Consider the following 21,300-nt stretch of genomic DNA (forward strand, 5'->3'; position numbering starts at 1 on the left):
TTTTTAGACAGTTGGGAAAAAATCAGAATAATATTTTGTGATACATGAAAATTACATGAAATTCAAATTTCAGTGCCCATAAATAAAGTTTCAGTGGAACACAGCCAAAGTGATTCATTTACAGATCGTCGACGGCCGCTTTTGTGCTCCAGTGGCGGAGCTGAGGACCTGTGACAGAAACAGCATGGCTCATAAATCCTAAAATACTTCGATCCCTGTTTTGAGTAATTGAGTCTTTTTTTCATTTTCCCCAGGATAGGAGAGGTCAGTGGAAACAAACCAAATTCTATAAAGCAGCAGCTTCCTCCTCAAATGTTCACTGTCCCTGTGCCCTTGATCCTCCTTCATTATTCTTCCGAGTGACAATCAGATAGAGGAGGTCCATTTTCTTGGTGACACGTAAATTTAGAAAGCTTATCACATCTCTTGTGTCTTGTGATTGTATTGTTGGAAATGGAATAATTCATTGAGGATCAGAAGCAAAGCTCCTGCTGCATCTGTGGCCCCTCATTCGTCTAAGATGACGGGCATCTTACAGCTAGCACCCTGCAGGAGTCCATCCATATGGAATCACTCGAGTTGTGCATAAAACCTCAGATAAAAATGAGAGCTGACAATCACTGAGACAGGGATCATTCTAGGTTATTTTAGAATTCATCTGTTCCTTAGAATATCCCTGTGAGGCTGATATATTTTTATTCCCGTTTCACAGATGAGGAAGCTGAGATTTAAACTTTGTTTGGTACTGACTAGCTGAGCAACCTGGGAAAGTCACTGTAGCTGGATGAGTATCTTACTGAATACTGCGTATCCCTTATGTTTTATAAAAATTGAAGATGACATAAGATAGCCTGTGGGGCTGTATCATACATACCTACTGGCTTCAATGATTTCTTCTCACTTGGTAAGAAAAAAACCAAATGCCCAGGCTGTGAACATGAGTAGAATTCCTATGATGACAGCCGGAGGTGGCAGGAAGCTGACTGCCAGATTTTTTACGTTTCCTTGAATGGTATGTATGTGTTTATGATCACACAAGCAGGTTTAGGATCAGATCTAACATAATGGTTGAGGGCTTGTGACAGATGCCTATGTTCTTCCTCTCATCTGTATGAACTCTCAGACAAGTAACACAGATATTAATGTAAACCAAAGGCTCAGGAGTGAGCCTAAACTAGAATAGGAGGAGCCCTCTGGCAAGTAGGATACATTACAGTCTGCACCTGCTCAGGTAAGAATGTTCTAAGAAAGAAGGAATGTTCCTTCACCTGAACATCTACCTGCATGTGGACTTCCCTTTCATGCCTTCCTTCAGTACACCTCATGGCTTTCAATCCCTGTATTGATATATTCTAACTTACAGTGATCGCAGGGGTCTTCATACGTAATTTCGGTGGTGTGAGACTGCTGTCTGATATGCTATCTTTGGAACCCACTGCTGCCTAAGAAGTGAGGTAACATGACTGCATCACTGCACATACTCTGAACATACCTGGGAGAAATCTCTGAGTAGACATCATTGTTAACGTTTTGCTGAAAAGAAGTTAGATTTGGAGAGCTTAATATTGCCTGTCAAATGCTTTGTTGGATCTCAATGAAATCTTCCAAAGCTGAGGACAGAAAGAGATTTAGACATAGGTACCAGGGTGAGTTTCCAGAGTTCTAGGTCTTGATGCTAGTCTCTTCTCTACATGAAGCAACAAACTATGTCCCACCGTTTGCTTCTGTAAAATAAGATTTACTGTGGCATAACCATGCCCATTCCTTTCTGTATTGTCTGTGCTGCTTCGGCACCATGATGGCAGAGCTGAGTAATTGCAACAGGGAATAACATGGCTCACAAAGCCTAAAAAAAAATCCTGTTGTTTACAGAAAAAGTCTGCAGATCTTGTGGTATACCATCCAAATTTTTGGCCCTGTGGCCCAGTTTCCTCTGGTGCTTCTCCAGCTTTAAGCTGCTGCTTCCTACTTCTGGTGCATGGGTTGTGATATTTCTAGGGATGAAGATCCCACCTATGATCTCCTTGAATCGACAATGTTCAGTACTTGGCTCAAGTGCCCTCACTCTCCTTACCCACATCAATAATGATCACAGAACTTTTTCCTACTGACCGGGGTTACAGCCTTGGCGTCTTCCTTGGCATAGCACTCCTGGCAGCTACTGCCAATAAATATATAGAAGGTGGCATGACATGAAAGCTATTTGTCATTCCTGTCCTAAAACATTCCATGAGAAAGTCTCTCAGTTTGGGCAGTTCTGTCTCTGGTATTATATACTCAAGGTGGTGCACTCTGGGAGAGGCTTATAAACAGAGCATGCCTGTCACCTGTAAAACAGCACAGACTGAATCTGCTGTCTTTTCCCTCATAGCTATGTGTTTTCTCTCTCTTCCTCTATGATGGCTGATAGAATACGACTTTCAAATGTTACATAAGGAACTGACTGGTCACAGGGAAAATACTCAGGGAGCAGATGGCAGTACTGTGAGGTCATAAGCAGGACTCAGGATATGACAGTCCCCATTGCTCCTCATTAAAGTGCCCCACCCCAAGCTTATGCTCAGAAAATCAACTTGTTTTTGAAGAGACGTCCACTGCTTAGACTGGGGTGGGCACTTGACCAAAAGGCAGTCCACTCCTAAGGCAGACTAATGACCTGCGATGTACCTGACAGGGGCATTTTCCCTCCATGCAGGGGGCAGTCATTGGCATAATATGCCCCATCTCTTCTCTGAGAGACTCCACAGTGGCAGTGGAGGGCTGTATCTGACCAAATGTATAAAGGAGAAAGTTGGCAGGGATGGCCCAGCCCCATCCTCTGGCCTTCCTTCTGCCGTGATGCTCACAGTCAGCCCAGGTTAACCTCTGCTCCTCAGCATTCTGCCCTGGGATAGGGGAGGGAGGCCCATCCAAGTCCAGCAGTACCCATGACTGGCTGTGGACAGCTGCCTAATATGGGAGTTAGGCAGAGTAACAGCTCACTTTTAGTACACAGTAAGTTACCTACGTCAACTTCTCTACCAGGAATGAAGGTGATATTTTTCCTTTGTCCTTTTTCTTATTTCTCATGGTATCAGAACCCAGACAGGGAAAAATCTGTTTGGTCCCCTCAAAGATCCCAATAACACTGTCTGGCTGGATGGGTTGTGGACAACAGGAGGGATGGTTATCAGAGGAGCTTAAACGATTGACAGTCTGTGGGATCTGGACTTCTAGGGAATTGAGGAAGCTGGCTGGCCCTAGTGAGAGGCTGAGGGGGTAGAGGCACCAAGAAAGAAAAAGAGGGAGTGAGAAGGTCAGAGTAGGGGGGTTTCCAAGTACAATGCCATTAAAACCTTACACTAAACATCTGATTTACTGAGGTGGTCAGAGAATTTAAAGTTGTCACATCCATAAAACTGAAAAAAAAAAAAAATGCTGCATAAAACAGAGGCCATCTTCCTTGAAGGAGCCCTAGTCCTGTAATTATACTGACTGCTTCCTTGAAGTGCAGAAGGCTTTCACTTGTGCAAGTTAGTCACACAAACTACCAACGGGTAAAATTAGAGTGCAAACTGCCAAATACAGTAGACTCTTTTGTCTGGAAACTTAAATAGTAGATCACAAAAAGCTTTAACTAGCTTAATACTTTAGGTAGGTCCTGTGAGACTTGGTCTAAGGTTTAAGAGTGGCAAAGTTTAAGCATTTAGAAGTGTTTATCGATTGAGACAATGAGAGGATTTAAGTCTTGTTGACAGAACAAGATTGTCTCCAATGGCTCATTTTGTTTAACCTGGTGATGATGAATTAAACACGATGGAAGAGACACAGGAAGAAGATGCTAGTGATAAAAAAGGAGGAGAGGAGACAGATGTCAACGTGAAGTGAAAATGGTCCCAGTAAAGAAGCACCCACTGGTGACACTGAAGGAGGGAGACAAAGAAAGTGAGGCAGAAAGTCAGGTGAGGAATGGGGTGTGCAGAAAATGGAAACTGGAAGACTAGGGACAGAAGAAAAATGAGAATCAAACAGAGAGGAAGAGAGACATGCCCTGACAGAAAACATCAGAACCCTCATCCAGGAGCTGTGCTCCCAATGACAGCTACATGAGAACTGAAACACAGCGAGAAGGGAAGATATACTCGGGGAGGCTGGGGTGCAGGTGAGGACCAGGCCCATCTCATCTTGCAGGGAGCAGGAACTGAGAAAGGAAAATGCAAGAAGGCAGAGGCCAGTGGTGCTATCAAATAGAGCCAGACGCCAGTCCTGCTGGGCATCTGTGCTTACTCTGCCCAGGATGGTGCTGCCACTCAGCGGGGCATCCCTTGGTCTCTGCAGTCTCAGAGTATAAGCAGTAAGCCTAGAGCACAAACCTTCTGAATGAAAACTTTCCCAAGCTAGTCACTCACAGTCAATCTGCCATAGCTGACTTTCTGATGGGAGTCACAAAGACAATCACACTCTCCTCTCCAGGTCTCATATCCTAGCATAACTGAAGCCTCGATGAATGGACGGCTGCCAAGTAGATGGACACAGCTGAAGGCTCAGTGGCTGTCTCTTAATGCTTCAGTGCTCAAGGTTTCTTTTCTCCTTAAGCAGACCAAAGCACTGCACAGCAATTTCTCTGTGTCCCTGCTAAGAAGGACACTTGATGTGCATACATCCGGCTGTGGGTCCAATCTGTCTGTATTTCAGGAAGGCTTATCAAGAAAGTGTTAATAAGAGAAACAGAAGACAAAGTTTCTGACTCAGGGATGTTTACATTCTCAATAACTTTAGAAAGTTTATGGAACATTAGTGAGATTGGAAGGATAAGGAGGGATACCACAAGGGATTCTTGTTTCTAAAGACATTTGGCAAAAGAAAAGTTAAGATGTTTATGTTGCTGAAACAAAATTTTGGTACTGAGTGAAAAAATTAAATTGAGATTTGGCTATGAGAAACAGATTCCAATCTATAGATTGTCTAGACTCATTATTACTTCCTTATGAACTTAACTTTGAATTATAATGAACACCCGCGAGAAAAGTAAATTCTTCTTCAGGCATATCTGAGACACAGAAGTTAGCTGCAGACTGAAGTGGGATAGTAAGAAAGAAAAATCAATTCTGAAAAAGAAAACTCCTGAAGGTTTTAGCAGATTCTGATCCAGCACCATAAAACTTCCCATGTGAAATACAGAGCCTTGGCTAAAACACATCTGCACGCTAAACACACCAAGTTGTCAATAAATGTCTGTACATTTCTCAGTCGGATCACAGGTTGGGCTAAACTAACCATCTAGGTAATTTCTGTGCCAAGTCTGTATACATTTCAAAAAGGAAGGAAAAAATAAAACTCATTTCATTTGTTCTTTATTCATGTCAGGAACAAAGTTCTATAAAAGCTAAACTCCCCGCAAAAGTGTACTTGTTCAATTTACCAAAGAGTCTTTTAAATAAAAATAATCCTATATCTCAGTTGATAAAGTCTATTCTGATAAGGCAGGTAAACACATGTAATTATAAAGTCACCAAATTTTCAGAGAGTAATCCTTTCCTTATCCACTGGTAAAATAGCCTGTAATTATTATACAGCTGAGAACAAAGATTTGTCCACAAAATCCCACTAAATACAGCCTGATTTGATTGAATAAAACTTTTCACATCTGGACATTTCTAGTACACCATGTATGGCAACAGTCTTTAAAATGTGGACCCACAAACTGGTGAGACTTACGGCAAGGAACTCGGCTCTTCTGAATAGTCACATAACAGCCAAGAGGGGCCACCTTCTCCGTTTATAGGAAATAGATGCTAACCTAGTAATGAATCACATGATCAGGCTTTCAAAATATCTCTTATCTGGATCATTAAAAACCTCACATTTGTTCAGACTCTACAGCTATGTGTCAAAGTATCTTAGAAAGCAGCCAATAAATATTAGCAATATTTTTTTATTATTGTAATTCAGATTCTGGTAAGGTTTTTCTATCACACTTCACTTTCATGTGTCATTGCTTGGCTTTTCATAAGATGCTGGGATGGCGGACATCCATTTCTCATCTCACTTTTACTAACTAGGCAGACAATGGTGGTGTTCTGAGAATGTGAACCAATTTTAGGACTAATACAAAAAACGTTATTTTTGAAGTTTATCTCAGCTAAAACAAACTATGGTGTCAAGTTAAACAAAAACTATCACTAGACTTGTTCAAAATGTTTCTGCTTCTTTGTACCACTTTGCCTTTCTCTGTCACCAGGGACAAAGAAAAGTTTGCTATATTTAGAAAAACAGAAGGATCCAAATGATACTCTAAGGTTAGGTAATATATAACTGAATGCAGAGAGATTTGTGAGAGGTACAGAATTTATGTTCTAACCAATAAGAAAGCAAACAAAAACATTTATATTGAGTCTAAGAGAAATTCCTGAGAGGGCCCTGTGGTTAGCAACTTCTTCCCCACTAAAAGTACTGAGAACAAGACTTTCTGTGACAAGGGATTTGGGGTTTTGATTGGTTTCTCATTTTAACTGAGCTGTGCTACTGGGGAATAATTCCCAATGACCTGAGTCCTGAGTATGGTTTACAGGGCCCTTCAAAATGGAGGTGACTTGTCCACTTGTCCATCATACTTCTCTTTGGATCTTCCCCTGTACTACCATATCTCTGCTGCCAAACAGATTCCAACTGATATTACAGCTTCATCTCAAATAAAGGATGTTCAGTTCAGTTCAGTTGCTCAGTCGTGTCCAACTCATTGTGACCCCATTGACTGCAGCATGCCAGGGCTCCCTGTCTATCACCAACTCGCAGTTTACTCAAACTAATGTCCATTGAGTCAGTGATGCCATCCGACCAGCTCATCCTCTGTCATCCCTTTCTCCTCCCACCTTCAATCATTTCCAGCATCAGAGTCTTTTCAAATGAGTCAGTTCTTTGCATCAGGTGGCCAAAGTATTGGAGTTTCAGCTTCACTATCAGTCCTTCCAATGAATATTCAGGACTGATTTCCTTTAGAATGGACTGGTTGGATCTCCTTGCTGTCTAAAGGACTCTCAAGATTCTTCTCCAAGCACCAATTCTTTGACGTTCAGTTCAGTTCAGTTCAGTCGCTCAGTCATGTCCAACTCTTTGTGACCCCATGAATTGCAGCACACCAGGCCTCCCTGTCCATCACCAACTCCTGGAGTTCACTCAGACTCATGTCCATCGAGTCAGTGATGCCATCCAGCCATCTCATCCTCTGTCATCCCCTTCTCCTCCTGCCCCCAATCCCTCCCAGCATCAGGGTCTTTTCCAATGAGTCAACTCTTCTCATGAGGTAGCCAAAGTACTGGAGTTTCAGCTTCAGCATCATTCCTTCCAAAGAAATCCCAGGGCTGATCTACTTCAGAATGGACTGGTTGGATCTCCTTGCAGTCCAAGGGACTCTCAAGAGTCTTCTCCAACACCACAGTTCAAAAGCATCAATTCTTTGGCGATCAGCCTTCTTCACAGTCCAACTCTCACATCCATACATGACCACAGGAAAAACCATAGCCTTGACTAGACCGACCTTAGTCGGCAAAGTAATGTCTCTGCTTTCGAATATACTATCTAGGTTGGTCATAACTTTTCTTCCAAGGAGTAAGTGTCTTTTAATTTCATGGCTGCAATCACCATCTGCAGTGATTTTTGAGCCCCCCAAAATAAAGTCTGACACTGTTTCCACTGTTTCCCCATCTATTTGCCATAAAGTGATGGGACCAGATGCCATGATCTTCGTTTTCGGAATGTTGAGCTTTAAGCCAACTTTTTCACTCTCCTCTTTCACTTTCATCAAGAGGCTTTTTAGTTCCTCTTCACTTTCTGCCATAAGGGTGGGGTCATCTGCATATCTAGGTTATTGATATTTCTCCTGGCAATCTTGATTCCAGCTTGTGTTTCTTCCAGTCCAGCGTTTCTCATGATGTACTCTGCATAGAAGTTAAATAAGCAGGGTGACAATATGCAGCCTTGACGTACTCCTTTTCCTATTTGGAACCAGGCTGTTGTTCCATGTCCAGTTCTGTTGCTTCCTGACCTGCATACAGATTTCTCAAGAGGCAGGTCAGGTGGTCTGGTATTCCCATCTCTTTCAGAAATTTCCACAGTTTATTGTGATCCACACAGTCAAAGGCTTTGGCATAGTCAATAAAGCAGAAATAGATGTTTTTCTGGAACTCTCTTGCTTTTTCCATGATCCAGCTCATGTTGGGAATTTGATCTCTGGTTCCTCTGCTTTTTCCAAAACCAGCTTGAAGATCTGGAAGTTCACGGTTCACATATTGCTGAAGCCTGGCTTGGAGAATTTTGAGCAGCTTTCTTTATAGTCCAACTCTCACATCCATACATGACTACTGGAAAAACCATAGCTTTCAGTAGACGGACCTTTGTTGGCAAAGTAATGTCTCTGCTTTTGAATATGCTGTCTAGGTTGGTCGTAACTTTTCTTCCAAGGAACAAGCATCTTTTAATTTCTTGGCTCCAATCACCATGTGCAGTAATTCTGGAGCCCCCCAAAATAAAGTCAGCCACTGTGTCCACTGTTTCCCCATCTATTTGCCATGAAATGATGGGACTGGATGCCATGATCTTAGTTTTTGGAATGTTGAGTTTTAAGCCAGCTTTTTCACTCTCCTCTTTCAGTTTCATTAAGAGGCTCTTTAATTCCTCCTTACTTTCTGCCATAAGGGTGGTATCATCTGCATCTCTGAGGTTATTGATATTTCTCCCGGCAATCCTGATTCCAACTTGTGCTTCTTCCAGCCCAGCGTTTCTCATGATGTACTCTGCATAGAAGTTAAATAAGCAAGGTGACAATATACAGCCTTGACATACTCCTTTTCCTATTTGGAACCAGTCTGTTGTTCCACGTCTAGTTCTAACTGTTGTTTCTTTTCCTTCATACAGATTTTTCAGGAGGCAAGTCAGGTGGTCTGGTATTCCCATCTCTTTAGGAATTTTCCAGTTTGTTGTGATCCACACAAAGACTTTAGCATAGTCAATGAAGCAGATTTTTTTTTTTTAATTCTCTTGCTTTTTCTACAATCCAACAGATTATGGCAATTTGATCTCTGGTTCCTCTGCCTTTTCTAAATCCAGGTTGAACATGTGGAAGTTCATGGTTCACACAGTGTTAAAGCCTGACTTGGAGAATTTTGAGCGTTACTTTGCTGGCATGTGAGATGAGTGCAACTGTGCGGTAGTTTGAGCAAATAAAGGATGACTACACCTTAATGTCATCCTCTCCAAGTCTATCTAGTTTCCACTTTTGACTTTCCCAAGTCCAGTAACTGTGCCATTGTTCTGGTCATAGACTTAAACTTTAGAGCCCCACTTTCTCTCATCTCTTTTTCTAGTTCTGTTTTTGTTCCTATTCAATTTTATCTCTATCTGGCAAATTTGCCTGGGTTTTAGATGATACTGTTAAATTCTGGCTACTAACTTAATTGTCCCACTCAGTTCTTTTCATCCATAACATGCTGCTACAAATACACTGCTTTCTCCAGGAGAGCCTACTGATCTACTCGGGTTCTGGCTTTCAGTTTCTGCCACTGTTATGATCCAAGTACCAACTCCCAAATATGTAACAGATCTGACAACTTCCTTCTGGTCCTTTACAAATTTCCTCCTTCTTCCTTCTTTTCAAAGATTCAAAGCTTAGTTATTTCCACATTCAGCTTGAAAATCTTCTTTTCATAACATATCACTGCTAATTTATATCTGTAAATGTACTATAATTACAGTAGTCAATATTGAGTGAGTTTTTTTTAAAAAAGGATATGCCATATTCAATATTCTATGATAAACCATAATGGAAAAGAATATGAAAAAGTACATATATATAGTAAAAATTAACACAACATTCTAAATCAACTATACTTCAGAAAACAAAATACAAGGTATGATAATGAATGTGGGCTGAGCTACAACAGGCTCAACTTAAAGAACACACGCTTTAGTCCCTTAGCATAAAGAGCACAGAGCCTGGTTTGTATCTGGTTGTCTTTATGGATAATACAATCACCAAATTTCTGTATTTTGTTATCTATGATCAGAGCCAAGACAGCAAACTAAGACGATAAAATGAAGGGACTGGCAGAAAGTGTCACCCTCCACATTTGTAGGCTACATATATTTGGAGCCCAGTATCCTCTTCAAGCTCATCTTCAGTTCCCCATGAGATGGTGGACATCCTTAAGTGTTAGTCACTCAGTCATGTCCAACTCTTTGTGACCCCATGTACTGTAGCCCACCTTCCATGGGATTTTCCAGGCAAGAATACTGGAGTGGGTTGCCATTAGGTATGAACATTTCCAAAAGCCAGGCTGGTGATTTTGTGAGATGCCCCAAAAGCTACTGCTATTAATATAGAAGCAGATTTTCTTAGGGCAAACAATGGTTTACGTTTTATATATATATATTAGCTTGTACTGTTAATTTTACTTTTTATTTTATTTCCCCAGTTATCTAGTAACTGACATAATTTCTTATAGGTCTAAGCACACTCCTTAATGTCTAAAGCTCAATAGCTTACACATAGTACTTATAATATTACTTAATTTAAAAACCATAAGCGTATACCTAGCTAATGTTTTAATTTAAAAGATACAAATCTAAAAAAAAAAAAAAATACAAATCCAATGGTCTAATAGACTTAAGACGTTTCAAACCCTGAATTGCTCATGGAGACCTGCTCCCCTTTAAGAATACATGAAGAGCTGACTTTTAGAATCTGAGGCTCACTGGTCATTTTGACCCTGAAAACAGTTTGAGATCAACATTTTAATCAGAGTTATAAATACACTGATGAACACACTAATTACCTGATGAATCTGCACTGCAGCCTTGCCAATCATTTCAATCATTATCCTTTCATTGAAATTATTTTTATTGAGACCAATCATGTCACATTTACATTTGTAAGAACTTTTAATTCAATTATATGTTTTAATGTCCATATTAAACTTTGCCAACTGGAGCCCCTGCTATTTTCATTTTTCCTTTGTGATCATTATTTCTGTCAAGTCCATATGGTGTACATCTAAGTCTATGAGCTAGAAAATCTCAAGGAGGTAGGGGGTAAGGGAAGAAAGAGACACAAAGAAAGAAGCAAGCAGAGAAAAATGGACTTCAGCTGTTCTGGAGGTTAGACTTCAAAAGAAAACAGTGCTACATAGTCAGTGTCAAAATATCCTTGGACTTTATCTTGAGAAGAAGGTCTCTATGGAATTATAGTACCAGAATGGTGAATGGACAAATTAAACTGTCCCCAAAATGATACTAGTGGAGTCTGCTTGATCATTGTAATGTGAATTTGCTGATGATGTGGATGGGACTTTTGCATAGTTTTCACATCAAACTGTCTGTTTCTGCTTCTCCACTACAGTGTTCCTCAAAGTGTAGCTTACAGAACCCTGGGTGAGGTCCCTGACCTAAGAACTATTTTTAAAGTAGTAATAATAATAATAATACTTCTCTGTTGGCATCTGCCCTGATGAAGCAAAAGTAACTGTAGATAAAACTGCTGGCATGTTAGTAAGGATCAAGCAGCTCTGATGTGTACTAGTATTCATTTTATTTTTCACCACCTCACATTCACAAGGAAAACTTTCCACTTTTAAGTAAGAATGTCCTTAACGAAAAAAAAATAGTAATTTTATTAAGTTTCAACCCTTGAATACACATCTTTCTAATACTCTGTGTGATCAAATGGGCAGTATACAAAAAGCACTCAGCTGTATACCAAACTATGATGAAAAGCATGTTATAATTGTTTGAGTAGCAAGCTAAAACCCCACTCTTCTATGGAATATTATTTTTTCTTGGAATAACAAAGAACATAATACACTTGTTCAGTCTTAGATATCTGGTAGACACTGTCCCCAAAATGGGTGAATTAAGACTGTTACTGCAAGGAAAACAGTTTACCATCCTATGGATCCTGAGAAAAATTTGTATTTTCAAATGAAAATTAGAATTCTGGAAAATCTGCATCCACCACTTTGACAACTTCTCAATACTAAGAAGCTTTACTGATAATGGTGTGATATTAACTGATGTGAATTTTTCGATGCTGTATGTTGAAATGTGCTAACCTTCGGAAGATCTGCACAATCCAAAATGTTCCAAATGATCAATAAGTCACACATGTGTAAAATCTACTTCCTAAGACAGACCAATGGATTTTAATATAACAGAGTATAAAAAGTGCATTGAAATAGTTTCAGATTCTTCATTAAAACTAATCCTTAATAAAGAAACTATTACTCATTAGGTTTTAGTGTAGTAACAAGGATTAATGTTCAGAATTATATAAAATGATTATTAAGAACTGCTCACTTTTTCAGATATATGACTCTGTAAGGCCAGATTTTATTCATATACTTTTATCAAAACAACATATTGCAAAAGTTCTGATACAGAAGCAATTATTAAGCTAGATATTAAAGGGATTTGTAAAACCATAAAGCGATACTGCTATTATTACTAAAATTTAAAAGATATAGTTATTCTTTATAATTATATAGTATATATATTTATATAAAATATATAATATAAAAATTAAATTATTACTTAAAAATAAGTATTTAAAAATTTCCAAGTAGTTATTTTTATTACAAATTAATTTATTAATCAATTAAGTATTAGATGAAAAAGTTTGAGAACCTCTGCTGTCTCATGATAAAAAATTCTTGGAGCAGCATTTCTCAGAGTGTTTTCCCCAGAACACCAACTCATGATATGATTCATAATAAAAGGGTTCCACTCTGGAATATGTTTGGAAAATTTGGAGACTTATAACATATGCTCTTCTTGGAGAGCTGCAAACCAGATCAGAAGTTCAGAGAGGCACTGCTGTACTGCATTTGTGTCATCTTATGTAACCCAGTGTTTCCTTGTGTTGTCTCAGTAAGTCTGTGAATGCAGAACATGCTGGTCACCTGATCCTGAAGAAGGATGTCCTGGCACTGTGGACATCTGTGGTAACTTACCTTCAAGCCGGACCACCAGTGGCACCTTGAGTTCCAGCTCTCGGCAGGCTTTGGTGATCCCATTGGCAATGATGGCACAGTTGACAATTCCACCAAAAATATTGACTAGGATGGCTTCAACCTGAAATCGAAATAGGAAGGTGCTCATCAAAATGCTGACAGTCAGCCTTCCCTCAAGTAACTGGCTAATTAACAAAGATTAAAATAATGCTGTCTTTAAAAAAAAAAAAAGAATACAATAAAAGGACCAAGATGTTAAGAAAGTTAAAATTTAGTACTTAATTAATAAATATCACTAAATAACATTACCACATTAACCCAAATTATCTTATCAATCACTTCTCTGAATTCAAAATGAATAAGCCACATATTTCTTATATACCGTCTTCTGCTTTGTCTTATATTGCTGTCTGGTACTGTTATAAGTAGTGTCATTTAAAACTTCATGTACTTCAAGCAACTCCTGTAGCTCAATTCCAGAAAAATAAACGGCCCAATCAAAAAATGGGCCAAAGAACTAAATAGACATTTCTCCAAAGAAGACATACAGATAGCTAACAAACACATGAAAAGATGCTCAACATCACTCATTACCAGAGAAATGCAAATCAAAACCACAAAGAGGTACCACTGAGGTACCATTTGCGATCCAAAAGTCTACAAGCAGTAAATGCTGGAGAGGGTGTGGAGAAAAGCGAACCCTCTTACACTGTTGGTGGGAATGCAAACTAGTACAGCCACTATGGAGAACAGTGTGGAGATCCCTTAAAAAAACTGGAAATAGAACTGCCTTATGACCCAGCAATCCCACTGCTGGGCATACTCACCGAGGAAACCAGAATTGAAAGAGACATGTGTACCCCAATGTTCATTGCAGCACTGTTTATAATAGCCAGGACATGGAAGCAACCTAGATGTCCATCAGCAGATGAATGGATAAGAAAGCTGTGGTACATATACACAATGGAGTATTACTCAGCCATTAAAAAGAATACATTTGAATCAGTTCTAATGAGGTGGATGAAACTGGAGCTGATTATACAGAGTAAGCCAGAAAGAAAAACACCAATACAGTATACTAACACATGTATATGGAATTTAGAAAGATGGTAATGATAACCTTGTATGCAAGACAGCAAAAGAGACACAGATGTATCGAACAGTCTTTTGGACTCTGTGGGAGAGGGAGAGGGTGGGATGATTTGGGAGAATGGCATTGAAACATGTATAATATCATATATGAAATGAATCACCAGTCCAGGTTTGATGCGTGATACTGGATGCTTGGGGCTGGTGCACTGGGACGACCCAGAGGGATGGTACGGGGAGGAAGGAGGGAGGGGGGGTTCAGGATGGGGAACACATGTATACCTGTGGCGGATTCATGTTTTGTACAGCAAAACCAATACAATATTGTAAAGTAATTAACCTATAATTAAAATAAATAAATTTATATTAAAAAAAAATTCATGTACTTGTATCTTTTCTCTTTATAGTTTATACTTGAATTTTTACCTGTCATGGTACCTTTTAAAACTAGTGACATTATTTGTTTTAATAGGTAAAAATTCAAATTTTTGTATGTCTCCTTAATACTTCTTTGATAAGCCAGAAGTATATATTAATACTTAAAATTCATAGGTAGCTTAATAATCTTAGATAATGAATGACCTTTTAAATTAAAAACAGACCCTCCCAATAAAGAGATACAAGTTTACACTACATGCTACTGACTAGAATTTTTCTGAAATGTAAATTTAAACCCATCATGTTAACCTGTTTGTACATATTCCATACTCAAAGGCACGTGGCCCCCCCCAAAAAAAATTGTACTTGCCCTGACTTGATAAATAGGTTTAAGAAAATCCTGTATAATTAACATGAAGAACGAGATAATGAAGAGAATTCATTACCTAGATTAATTGATAACACCCACAGATAATGGCTATTCATCAAGCTGGAGGCATTAAAATTCCAACAATGGAGTGACAATTAAATTCTGCCACACTAATTGCAAAGCATATATGTGTGTGCTGCATGCCATTTTTAAATTCCATTTATTCCAATATGCTGAATTAACTACACAAAACACATGAGAAAAGAACACCTTACATTTGTTCAGCACTCAACTGCTTTAAAAGTGCCATTACATGAACTTTCATTTTTAATTTTGATACTCGCAGTATGTACAGTAAGTACAGTGAGGATTAACCCTCTATACCAGATAAAGCCATTCAGAAAACCCACACAATTTGTCCCAATGTTACACAGCTAACGAGCAGCAGAGGTGAGGCTCCACGTCAGCTTCTGGATGGCCTGTGGATACTTCATTCATGCCAGCTCGTAGAGCTAGAATCTTGGGCAAGGGACATACACTATCTTGAATATGGCTTTCTCACCTATGAAATGGGAATAATAGTACCTAGTCCATAAAGTTATTGAAAGGCCTAAATGAGATAAGTCACATGACATGCTTATTACATGCCTATAAGGTACTTTATGGGACCTCCTGGGTGGCTCAGTGGTTAAAAATCCACCTGTGGTACTAGAAACACAGAAGACCCAGGTTCAATCCCTAGGTTGGGAAGATCCCCTGGAGGAGGGCACGGCAACCCACTCCACTGTTCTTGCCTGCAGAATCCCATGGACAGGAGCCTGGCGGGCTACAGTCTATAGGGTCACAATGAGTCAGACATGAAGCGACTGGGCATGCAAGGTACTTTATGGATATTTATACATGCATTTCCTGACATAAGCAACGGTGAAAGTGGACAGGTTACCCAGACAGCATGTACAAGAAGGAAACCTTTCAGCAGACTGCAGCTATGTTGAATTGAATGTGACAGAAAAATGAACTTATTAACGTTCAGCAAAAAGGTAATGTTTTAAGAATAAAATAAATGAGCAATATTTTTCAAACTAATTAAGAGATTGGGGCTACTCCCAAAAAAGAAATCTCCCATTACTATTCACAGCAGGCTGACTGGTAAGCAGAAGTTTGCTTTCTAATGATGGCTATTAAATGCTGTTAGTATTGAGGCTTGGTACAGCAGTAGTTTCCAAATAGCTGTGGGATGGAGAGAAGTTTGCCAGAACAATGGAAGAAAAATACACTTAAGAGCAATAATGACTCCACAGGGTCCAAGAGAGAAACTCAGGAACAGCTGAGGCTTACTCAGTTTCTGTAGAAGAACTAAGCTTTCTAGAAAAGTACACACTGGCCCATGTACATCTCTGCCATGGTCCAACTTGTATATTCTTTAAGGATGAGTTCAGATGTCAACAAATTCTCAGTGAAGCTTTTCTCTATCATCAAGTTATGGTGAATTATTTTGTTTAATCCATCTAAAACCGTATAATCATTCTAGAGAGTAGTCACACCACATACCACGAACACACGTAAAGTCATCCACAGTGGCAGGAGTGGGGGACTAGAGGCAGGAAGATGCCTCTGGCCCTGTGATTCAGTTCTACTCAGTAGATACATACCCTGGAGTCAGTATCAGATATGAGCTGTGACACTGCTATTGCCTCATACAGTATAAGTTCCTTTGAATCTCTCACATCAGTCTCTCATTATGTTTAATTAGCATCTGACAAATAAAAACAGATACTCTTCATACAACAACTTGTACCTAAAAGTGAGTCAACCACTTCAACCAGTATTGAACCCTCAGAAAAGTCCTCTTTTCGAAAGGGGGGGGAATAGGTGGCTTTGTTCGGTGTGCTGAAAGAAGAATAGCTGTTCTCAAGTGTAGTATATCCACCCCGCATCTCCATGCCCTAGGCACGACACTCAGGGCAGGCCACCTCTGTGCTCCTCTACAACAGGAGTTTTTTGTGTGTGTGTGTGTTTTTTTTTTTAATAAGGATCTAATGTAATCCATGACATAGTGCAATCACCTAATAAATAATAGTTTAAAGACTGGAATAAATTAATTTCAATAGACACTGAATGGTCATCTCCCTTACATTAGACACAACAGAGTTAAGTCCTTGGGATATGGAGATGAGTAAGGTGTCATCACTGTACACAAAGAACAAAGAGGAGTTTGAGAGTCAGACTAGTAAACTGTCAACTGCAGTCCTACCTCCATAGTCTCATGGAGCTAAGACCAGGGCACCACCAGTGGTGCAGACTATTGTAGCAAGAGGGGCCTTTTGGAAGCTGTGATGTTCCAGGTGACAAAGAAAAAGAGAGAGCAGCAACTCAGGTAACAGAGGGCAGCCAGGATGAAGGCAGAGCTGTTATGCAACCTGGTTCACTTAGGACCTACAGGCTGAATGGGGAAATAACCTGAGAAAATGCAGGTGAGGTAGACTGGAAGGCACCAGAGGCTAGGGATGGGAACTTGGTTCTTTTGGCTTATTACTTTCTTTCCCAGAGCTAGGTGAAGACAAGCCTTGAAAGTCTCCCTTGGGGTGAAAAGGGGAGTGATGGGAAAGAGAGAAGTGTGACTATGTGAGCAAATGTGAGATGAGAAATACAGAGCAACCATGTGGGAGCATGAGAGACACTAAGAAAGACAACCAGTGAGAGAGAGAGCATGACAGAATGTGTATGGGAGAGAAAGAGAAGGAGAGAAAGAGTATGAGTGATACTAACAAAGCAGTTAATATTTTTATAAGAAGAACAGCAAGACACAGAAGTGAACAGGCTGCTTAGCTCAGGGACACGGGGTTGTTTGGGAAACACGGTGTACCATGGGCACCACAATGAAATCACCACAAGGGTGACGGAAAGACCCCACACCACCAGAGATGATGTGGTTGTCTCCTCCTACAAACTAATTTTCTGTAGTCAAGGACTTTAATGGAAATCTGATTTAAGCTTTCACTTTGGGCTGATTTCTACTATAATCTGCAATCTCAAACTGAGAATGAAATTAAGACAGTCTGAAAATGAAAGCCTTGTGACATCATCATTATTATTATTTGGCATTTATAAAGCATGTCAAATCTGCAATGTGTGCCTCACATGTTCATTTATTATTATAACCCCTAACTGCTGCTCCATGACAATACCAACAGAAACTTTTAATAGTCTTTTTTCCCCTCTGGCAAAGGGAATGTTTTTAAAAGTTGGCACTGGGCCTTTTCATGAATTCGAAACTCTCCCCAAGATTCCTAAGTGCTTTCAGAAGTAGGCTTTTCTAAATTCTCGAGTGAGGATTAGAAGGGTTGCTATTTACTGTTTCATAAAAGTAAAGATCATCTAGTGAGGAGGTTATGGTGTCAGATCAACTGCACAGGTCCCTGGATCGCGGACAGCCACTCCCAATGAGGGGTCTGTAGCAGCTGCTGGCTGCTGTGCAGGTGGCCAGGAAGTGCAAATGCAGGTTTTTCAAATGTTTGTGTGTGTTTGGCTTTGCAAAATACACTCCAGCTGCAGATTTCAATCCACAATTAAAGGTAAAGAATGAACTTCAAAAGAAGAAAAGCTACAGCTTTGGCATTTAACAAGTTCTCAACCTGAAACAAACAAAAATTACAAATAAAACCCTTTTGGGGGGATGTAATCACTTTGAGAATTGAACAGTGGGCTTCCCTGGTGGCTCAGTGGTGAAGAACCCACCTGGCAACACAGGAGATGCAGGTTCAATCCCTGGGTCAGGAAGATCCCCTGGAGAAGGAAATGGCAACCCAGCGCAGTGTTTTTGCCTAGGAAATCTCATAGACGGAGAAGCCTGGTGGGCTACCATCCATGGGGTTGCAGAAGGGTGGGACACGACTTGGCAACTAAACAACAATGAACACTAGGTAATCTCAATCAGATAAGTTTAAGTTCACACACACAGAAATTCTTTGACATAATTTTAGATAAGTCTTATCCTTTAGAATTTGACCTCATAGGCAGGTAACAGCAAAAGGTAATGCACAGTATATACAGATCAGCTCACTTCAGTCGCTCAGTCTTGTTCGACTCTTTGTGACCCCATGCACTGCAGCACGCCAGGCTTCCTTGTCCATCACCAAATCCCACAGCTTGCTCAAATTCTTGTCCATCGAGTCAATGATGCCATCCAACCTCTCTGTTGGTGATGCCATCCAACCTCCTCTGTTGTCTCCTTCTCCTCCTGCAATCTTTCCCAGCATCAGGGTCTTTTCTAATCAGTCAGTTCTTTGCATCAGGTAGCCAAAGTATTGGAGTTTCAGCTTCAGCATCAGTCCTTCCAATGAAAATTCAGGACTGATCTCCCTTAGGATTGACTGGTTTAAAAGCATAGGGTAAATTTCAGGGGAATTGTGAACTCTTTGCAACTATTTATAAAATTTTGTTAGAATGTACACTTTCCCCAGGAAAATGTTCACAATCTTTAAGAATCAAAATGTTCATAATAATCTCAAATACAGCAATAGTGAATGTTTCCTAAGTATTTAAGGGCTTCCCTGGTGCCCATCCAGCTGCCAGTGCAGGAGATGCAGGTTTGATCCTTGGCTTGGGAGGATCCCATGGAGAAGGAAATGTCAACCCATTCCAGTATTCTTGCCTGGGAAATCCCAAGCACAAAGGAGTGTGGTGGGCTATAGTTCATGGGGTTTTGAAAGAGTCAGATATGATTTAGAAACCAAAACAGCAATTAGGTATTTAGCAGGTCATAGTAGGCACTGTTCTATTTTACTTATATTCATACACTAAACACATAAGTAGTATATCAGATGGATACAATTTTTATCCTCATTTAACAGATAAGAAAGCCGAGAGTGCCAAAGTTCTGGAGAATCACTGGAGCTGCACCTTTACTGTCAAATGTCTCTTGGAGCCAGTAAACCCATTAAGGTCCCACAATATATACTATGCTTAGTACTCTCTCATTCATTATCAGAGCTGATTCTGCCATAAACACGTGAGGTAAATATTATCTATCACATTTTACATATGAGAAAAGGGAGGCTCAGAGATGTAAAGTGACTTGTACCAAATTATGCACCCAGTATGTCATCAGAATCAAAACTCCAGTTGTTTTTTCTTTAAGATTATCCTGGCTCCTTTTAATGAAAGGTAAGTATTCACAGATTGCTGAATGAAAATTATATTCTTGAGAGCCTGTTCTGTGCTAGGTACTCTTTAACCATAAAGTGTGGTTGGTAGCTAGTTCGACAAGAAAGATTTTTATACCACAGACCAGTAATATTCTACATGTATATCTTAAATTAACACTGATTATCAGTCATGAAGGCGAGGCAGACTGGGTACTCTGAGATCACAGGACAGGTTCCTGTTACACACTGTGTGCTGAGGGAGGGCCTCATGCAGGCAGTGAGATTTAGCACAGTATCTGAAGGACAGTCTAGAAGAGGACAGGTAGATTATGAGAGAATGAGGAGTTAGTACTTCAAGACCAGAGAACACTAAGGGCAAAGGTCAAGGGGGCAGGACAGAACCTGATGCCTCTGAAAAACTGAACAGCACCTGGAGGAGTCTCAGGAGGCTGCGAGTTCCAATGTGAAGCAGTGGGAAACGAGATGGACTACAGCAGCAGGAACCAAATCAGAGTCTTACAGAGCAAATGTCATGAGTTTTGAAAGGCTTTTCATCTCCATATGTCTATGCAGACTTCAGGGAGGTTGGGAAGGGAACTATCATTATTCAGCATCCACAGTGCACTCACATTAAATTTATAAGATGGGTTTTAGAACCTCTATTTCATGGATAGACTGAGGTTGAGAGTTTAGGGTTTCTTAGCTATTAAGGAATCACAATGTCAATGAGGCTCTTTCTCACCGTATCACATGTAGAGCTGTCTGCAACAGCTGGGTGATCTTAGGGGCACTGCTGACATACACCAGGGGTTAGCACACTTGTTCTGGTAAGAACTAGTATGGTGTGTGCACTCAGTCGTGTCTGACTCTTTGCGACCCCATGGCCTACAGCCCACCAGGCTCCTCTGTCCATGGAATTTCCAGGAAAGAATACTGGAGTGGGCTGCCAGGGGATCTTCCCAAGTCAGAGATCAAACCTGCATCTCCTGCACTGGCAGGTGGATTCTTTACATACACTATGAACACCTGGGATAAGGGCTAGTTAGTAAATATTTTAGGCTTTGAGGGCCAGTCTCTGTTTCAGTTACTCAAGTCTGCTGTTGTAGCATTAAAGCAGTCCTAGACAATATGTAAATAAATAAGCAGACTATGTTTCCTCTTTCCTGGTTGCCAGGGTCCAGCCCCGGTGGATCCCGGGAAATTCGAAGGGTGAACGGCGTAGGTGAGGAAAGCTTATTTATTTAATGAGAAATATAAAAGAAATTAAGAAGAAATAGTATAGTAGGAAAATTTAGTGGAGAAAAGATGCTGAATAACTTGGTTTACGTGGAAAGCCAAT

The 21,300-nt window shown here is 40.1% G+C and overlaps 1 protein-coding gene across 1 annotated transcript in view; it reads right to left on the minus strand.

The window, feature by feature from the left end:
- SUCLG2 (succinate-CoA ligase GDP-forming subunit beta) overlaps positions 1-21,300 on the minus strand; it is a 283,370-nt gene that overhangs the window by 11,861 nt on the left and 250,209 nt on the right. Inside the window, exon 10 of the mRNA XM_040246535.1 lies at positions 12,978-13,098. Coding sequence (XP_040102469.1) covers positions 12,978-13,098 — 121 coding nt within the window. The remainder of the gene's footprint in view (positions 1-12,977; positions 13,099-21,300) is intronic.

Source organism: Oryx dammah, unplaced genomic scaffold (assembly GCF_014754425.2).
Source record: "Oryx dammah isolate SB20612 unplaced genomic scaffold, SCBI_Odam_1.1 HiC_scaffold_9, whole genome shotgun sequence".
Classification (NCBI taxonomy): domain Eukaryota; kingdom Metazoa; phylum Chordata; class Mammalia; order Artiodactyla; family Bovidae; genus Oryx; species Oryx dammah.